The following is a 6255-nucleotide window of genomic DNA, read 5'->3' on the forward strand; positions in this document are numbered from 1 at the left end:
CCCCGCCGGGGGGCCCCGCCGCTGAGCTGGGGCTGCGGTGGCGGAGCGGGACGAGGCGGGTCCCCCTCCCTCCTCCCAGTTACATCATGGGCAGCCAAGTTGTTGTTCAGCTTCGACGCTCGATTCCCGTTCCCACAGCCGCCCTCAATATGCGGGAAGTGAAGCCCTGATAGGTTGCGTCCTAGAAAAGCCCTGAAACTGCGTTAAACAACTAACAAACAAAATACAGAGGTGGCTGCTTTGCAACTGGGCACCAAAGACTGTTTTATTTTATATATATATATATAATCCGTAAGCTCCTTATTTTCTGCAGCTGCAGTTACTGTGCTCTGGTGGCACACACCCCGCAGCCAGCTGGCTCCGGACCTGCCTCGCTGCTCCATCCACACCCCAGAGGAGCGAAGGAGTGAGGTGACTCCCAGCTGAGGCTGCTGGAGGAGAAACCCGGCCGTGCATACGCCTTTGCTCCAGCTGCTTTTTTCTTGCCGGAGTTGGTTGTTCATAGCCTTTGCGTGTAACTTAACCACCCTCACCTCTCTGGTCCCGCTTTCGATTCCCTTCTTCTACAGGAAGGGAAGGTGCTTGTTTCCTCAGCCACCTCTTCCTTCATTTCTGCGACTGTTAGAGGCAGTTGTGGAACAAACCGAAACTACATTTTTTCATGGCCGAGTGCCGGCCCCCACCAGGTTGTAGGGCTACGTGTTTTGGAGGAAAAACCCCCACCTTTATTTTTTTGCAGCTAGTTACAGTTAATGCTTTCAGAAAAGAGCGGCAGAGCTGTCACACTCTCCAGCAGTGATGGAAATATTCAAATGCCCCAAAAGTGATACAAAAGCACCAGGTTTTGTTTGTAGCCTAACGCGTTGCTCCCCAATAGGATGGAGACAAGTTCTGGAGAATGCCAGAGTGCTACATTCGTGGCAGTACGATTAAATACCTGCGTATCCCCGACGAAATAATTGACATGGTGAAAGAAGAGGTGGTGTCCAAGGGCAGAGGCCGTGGCGGGATGCAACAGCAGAAGCAACAGAAGGGCCGTGGTGTTGGAGGTGCTGGACGAGGTAATGATCCTGTTTGGTTTTCAGCTTGGAGAGGGGTGAAGTGGGATCCTGCCTTGAAATTTCACCTCTTGTACAAGGAATGGCTCTTGCTTCTCGGCTTTAAACCCGGGACTGTGTCTGGGAGAAGCCAGAGCTGCTCCTGTGCAAGATCTAGCTGAGCGCGTGTGTTGCCTTGCTTGCAAGGCAGCCTCTGCCAAAGAATAGAAAGGATTCGTGCCAGGGATGTGCCTCCCTCATTACTGGGGTTGGGCAGGAGCTTAAGAGAGTCTGAACTTGACTGTTTCTCGCCCTCCTGGCTAGGTCAGGAGTGTGGCCCAACAAAACTGGTGTCTGTTAGCTTAGCAAGTCAGGGAGGGAAACAAATGGCTATTCTGTTTGAAAATAGACTGGGCTCTGACCAGGGCAGTGATAGAAAAACATCATCTTTTCTCCCATTATAATGGGGCTTTTGATCTCCTGACTTGTTCGTTTATTTATTTATTTATTTATTTAAAATATCAGGGGGGTTGTGTTCCCCGTGCTCAACATGAATAATTCACGTTTCTGATAAAAGGGGAGGTTGCCACTTAGGAAGAAGTAGGTCACCAAAACAGCTCTTCCCTCCCTGTCCCGCTTTGCGTGGTTAGGTGACTCGGAGCACTTCAGCTTGGGGATAGATTTGCTCTTTTTCTCCCCAAACTGTCCTGCTGGAAGCCCCGTTTCTCTCCTGTTCTGCTCCCCCCCCCTGCCATGTCTTTGCGATTCACTTTGTGGTCACCTCGCTCGGCCCCAGGGTTGCTCTCGGTACAGGCTTAGCCTGCAGTAGGAGCTTAAAATCCTGAGTACGCTCACTTGCTACAACAAAATTGGGTTTGGCCTGGGAAATCTTAGGTTTTAAAAGGAGCCCTGGGGACTGAGGCGCTGCCGGGCGAAGCCTCTCTGCGGAGCACCCGTAACGAGGTGCCTGCTTTTTGACTATGCAAGGAATCCAGGCAGGATGGCTGGGATCTACCCGGGGCCATCACGCCACCCTGGGACGTGCCACGTGCCGCGTCTCCGACTCCCAGGGACTTCTGGAGGAAAAACCCCTGTGACTTCGGCTGCCCATGCTACCGCCTGGCAGCTCCGAGCATGCAAAAGTGACCTTTACAAATCTGAAGGCGCCTTTATTTTTCCTCCTTCCCTTTTCAGTGTCCAAAGCACTTGGCATAAGAGCTTCTTTGGATATGGTTTATTTGGACAAACATTTTAGCTGAAATATTTTCTCTGCTGTGGAAATATCCACCTTGTGGAGAGCAGCGCTGAGCTCTGAGGTGGAGCTCCCTGCTGTTTTGATGTGCAGCTTAAATTCGCTGATGGAATATTTTAAAGGGAAGCTTCAGCATTTGCTAATTAGCTAAAAGGTTTGGCGCTCATTACTGAGACATGAAGGGAGGAGAGAGAAGAAAAAAAAAAAAAAGGACAATTTTGTTGGGAGGCCAGCAGGCAGAAGTAAAGCTATAATTGTGCACACAGTTGAAAGGATTATTGTTTCTGACACGGGTAATCCTTCGTCTTTTACTTCTGGGCTTGCCAAATTCACAAGTACGGCAGTCTTTGCTCAGCTTTGCTGGGAGCAGCCGGAGCCCTGTGAGCATCCTGAGGACTGCAGGGTTAGGAGCAAGTTTCTTCTGCCTCGGGTTTAGGCTCCAAGCAGAGCAGAGGGCTCTGGAGAAGCTCTGCTGCCTGGTGCGCGGACTGGGTCTCCTTTGGCTTCTGCCTTTTGTGCAGAGGTGGCTGGCAGGGCAGAGCCACCGTCCCTTTATCACTTGCACGCCGAGATAGAAATTGCTGCCTGGAATCGCTTTCTGTTTGGTTTTTGGGGTGAATCTGAGCAGCGAGGGAAGGATGGGGGCGGGCTCAGCAGCTCCCATGACGGAGACGGTCGCAGCTCTCGGGTACAAGGGTGCTCGTGTGTCCGCAGCGGGTGTCGCGGCAGCCTCCCGGCTCCTGCTGCCTTGTGGCAGCGCGCTCTACCCAGTGCCCTCCCTGGAGCGGTGGATCCCTTTGTCCAGCAGTGAGGTGGTGACAGAGGGATGTATTTTTTTTTCTGTTCTGGAGCTGAGCAGTGTTCAAAACAAATCACCCTCTTCATTGCTTTTGGTTTGCCCTTACAGCTTTCGGGGGATGCAGCATGACATGCTCATCCCTCTGGATTTAAAATGTAGCATCTCTTCCTTGGTCCCATTTTTCAGAAGAATTAATGATGATCGCACAGCTAGCAGGAGGGCACGTTAACCCACCAGGGAGGTATCGCTGAACTTGCTAATGGGGGGCGGGGGAAGAAGTTTGTGCACCTTGTAAATAAGGGGTCAGGAACTGGTAAGGGAGAAATCTGAAAGTCCCATCTCTGCAAAGCCTGGAAAACAGGCTCGTGTTGGGGTAAAACATAAATAACTGAAAAGCTCTAAGCGGCCAGGAGACGTTGCTGGCTTACAGGGATGCTCTTACATCTGTGCTCTTTCTTTCTGCCCTGTAGGTGTGTTTGGTGGCCGTGGCCGAGGAATACCAGGCAGCGGAAGAGGCCAGCAGGAAAAGAAGCCAGGCAGACAATCAGCAAAGCAGTGAGGGGCTGGCTGCACCCTGGCCGGGGACAGTGCTGCGATGCCATTTGGTTTTTATCACCTCAGGATTGCCACGTGTTCAAAAGCGTTACCCTTCTACTCTTCCGTCGGTTGATCAGTGCCCAAACCATGTAGTTTGGAAGCCCCTTGCAATTTAGTCTGGTAAAGTGGAGTTTATCGGCTCCTTGTAGTCAGTGAGACATTGGAAATATTTAAAAAAAAAAAAAAAAAAAATCATTTGCGGTTAAGGACCTGAGTTCTGCCCTCTCCTGAGAGCAAAAGCACTATTGAATTTTGCAGGGTTTAATTTAACAATTAACCGCGCACAGTGGTGTAAGAACGAAGGCAAATGCTTTCTGGATTGTTTGGATTTATATATTTTTATTTTTTTTTTTAATAATTGAAACTTGGGGAACTTGTTGCGTTTGTAACAGATGTGAGCATTTTGGTTTAAAAACATGGAACTTGAGTATATTGTGTCTTTACGTGAGTGGTCTTAAGGGTTTGGGGTTGTTTTAAAACGGCAAACTTCGAAGCTATTGCTTGTCCTCTGTCCCTGGCCGCTGAGTTCTGCCTCTCTCCTACGGCTTAACGGAGAACTTGGGATGAACATTGCGCTGGCCTTCAAGGGTTGTTTCCAAGAGAGCTTTGTGATAAATGAGGGTTTCCTAATTAGTGTATTGCTAATTTGACTTGAGATTAGACGTTTCCTTTAAAGGAAAGGGTTTTCCTTGTTCTCTTGTGGAAGGCTGGTGTGCCCCTTACCCCCTTAACACCCCCCCCCCATCTTCGGATTTGTTGGGGTTTTTCTTTCCCTGAAAAGCAATCGGGCTGTTAACTTGATTTATTTCCCCCCCATACTTTGAAAACTCCCTTCTGCCCGTGACACGAAGTCCCAAACTCACAATGTTTCTCAAGTTTATTTTTTTCCTGCTACCTTCTGATCAACTCCACTGGAAGTACTTGTCAGTTCCCTTTCCAGTCACCGATTCTCTCTCCCTGGGGACATAGACCAGCGTGTTCCCCCCCACCGCGCAGGTTAAGAAAGCTCCTGTGAATTCCCAGGTCAGGTTGTTCCAGTCTTCCATCCCACGGGGTGCCGGGAACCATGAGCAAAATGCACCCGGAAAATATCCTGGCTGATCCGAATTGAATGTCTGCATGGGGGCACCGGGGGAAGAGTGAGGCTCTGGCCATGCCTCAGCCCCCTGAAGGGATGAAATAGCTTAATTTTGGGGGGAAAAGCTGATATTGTGGCTTGTTCTGAACAGGTTTTTTTTGGTTTGGTTTTTTAAAACTGATTCCCCTATCGAAGCCTACTCTGCCGTCACCGCTGTACTGAGAAAATGAGTAAAGAACATGCTTTTATATATACTTATTTTTTTAATGTTTATAGAACTTGTGTGCAGGGGTGAGTAGGAATAAATCGCCAACCTGTACAAAACGACTCCCTCTCTCTGTCTGCAATGGCGCTGAGCCCTGCCCGGCCCCACGTGCTCCCGCAGCCTAAACCCTTCCTCGAACCCTGGTGTAAATAATAAATCCCCAAGCAGATGGGCTAAACCTTTGGTTTTGAACAGCAGCCACGTGTTCTCTGCGGCTGCCTTTCCGCAGCGAGGCGTTAACGGGCAGCGCTGGCTCTCGATCCCCGTCCCGGGCGAGCCGGTTCCTGCCGAGGAGCCAGTTCCAGGCGATGGGGAATGGGGCACGCGCATCCTCCCTCCTGGAAACTCGGTCTCAACGTAAACACCCGTGTGGCATTTTAACAAAGCCCAGGCTGAGCCCTGTGTCAGACTTTCCCTTCCCAACCTGCTCCCTCCCTCCCAAGTCCCTCCAGCCACAGAAACTCCATGGGTTACAGCTGCCCTTGCTGAAAACGGAAACGACTGCAGCGCTGTCTGGATTTAAGGTCTGTTCTGGCCAGATAAATCTTCACCGCAACAATAGGACCTTTGGCTTTGGCTCGGGGTAGAGTCCTCCAAGTACGCCTTATCTCCTGGCGAAGCTCTGAGGTCAGGCGTTGGAGCTCGTTAAGCTCTGCGTTCGTTTAATTAAAACCACGGGGTTTAGCAGCCTTCCCTGCTTGCCTCCCCCCTTCCTTTTTCCACCTCTGTAGGAATATTTTTGGCCCAAGCTGTGGCGCAGCCCCTGCGAGGGCAATTGGCCGCACGCGGCGGCAGGTTGGGTGGAAGACGGCTCTGCGTGAGAGCGGCGTCGATGCGACATTCGTCTGTGGCTTTGGGCCTTTCTGCCCCAAAAATGGGTGTCTGGGCCTGTTGTGTACCCCATCCCTGCCCCATGGCAGCGCGGGGAGGCAAGCCACGGCTGAAAAAAAAAACCAAAACCCTAACAAAAAAACAAACCAACCCAAAACAGGGAGGAGCGAGATAAAAGCAACAACCAGAGAGGAGGAAAGAGGTCTGAGCCTCGCTGCTGGCGTGGGTGGGTGCGCGCAGCCTGGCAGGCCGAACGCGTCCCGGCCGGAAAGACGGGCTGGGGTGGGGGGGCCCCAGCAAAGGCCACTCTGGAAACCCTCCCTGCTCCTTTCCCCTGCCATTTTCATGGTGGCCGGGCTGGTGGCAGGCCCCGGAGGCGCGGGGGCGCGTGCTTGG

General features: G+C 51.5%; 1 protein-coding gene across 1 annotated transcript in view; it reads left to right on the forward strand.

Moving 5' to 3' along the window:
- LSM4 (LSM4 homolog, U6 small nuclear RNA and mRNA degradation associated) overlaps positions 1-5070 on the forward strand; it is a gene marked incomplete at its 5' end in the record, with an annotated part of 8188 nt that extends 3118 nt beyond the window's left edge. The window contains 2 exons of the mRNA XM_035889025.1: positions 878-1061; positions 3559-5070. Of these exons, the coding sequence (XP_035744918.1) occupies positions 878-1061; positions 3559-3647 (273 nt within the window). The remainder of the gene's footprint in view (positions 1-877; positions 1062-3558) is intronic.
- Positions 5071-6255: the final 1185 nt, after the last annotated feature.

The sequence above is a fragment of the Egretta garzetta genome, unplaced genomic scaffold (assembly GCF_000687185.1).
Source record: "Egretta garzetta isolate BGI_Z169 unplaced genomic scaffold, ASM68718v1 scaffold392, whole genome shotgun sequence".
NCBI lineage: Eukaryota > Metazoa > Chordata > Aves > Pelecaniformes > Ardeidae > Egretta > Egretta garzetta.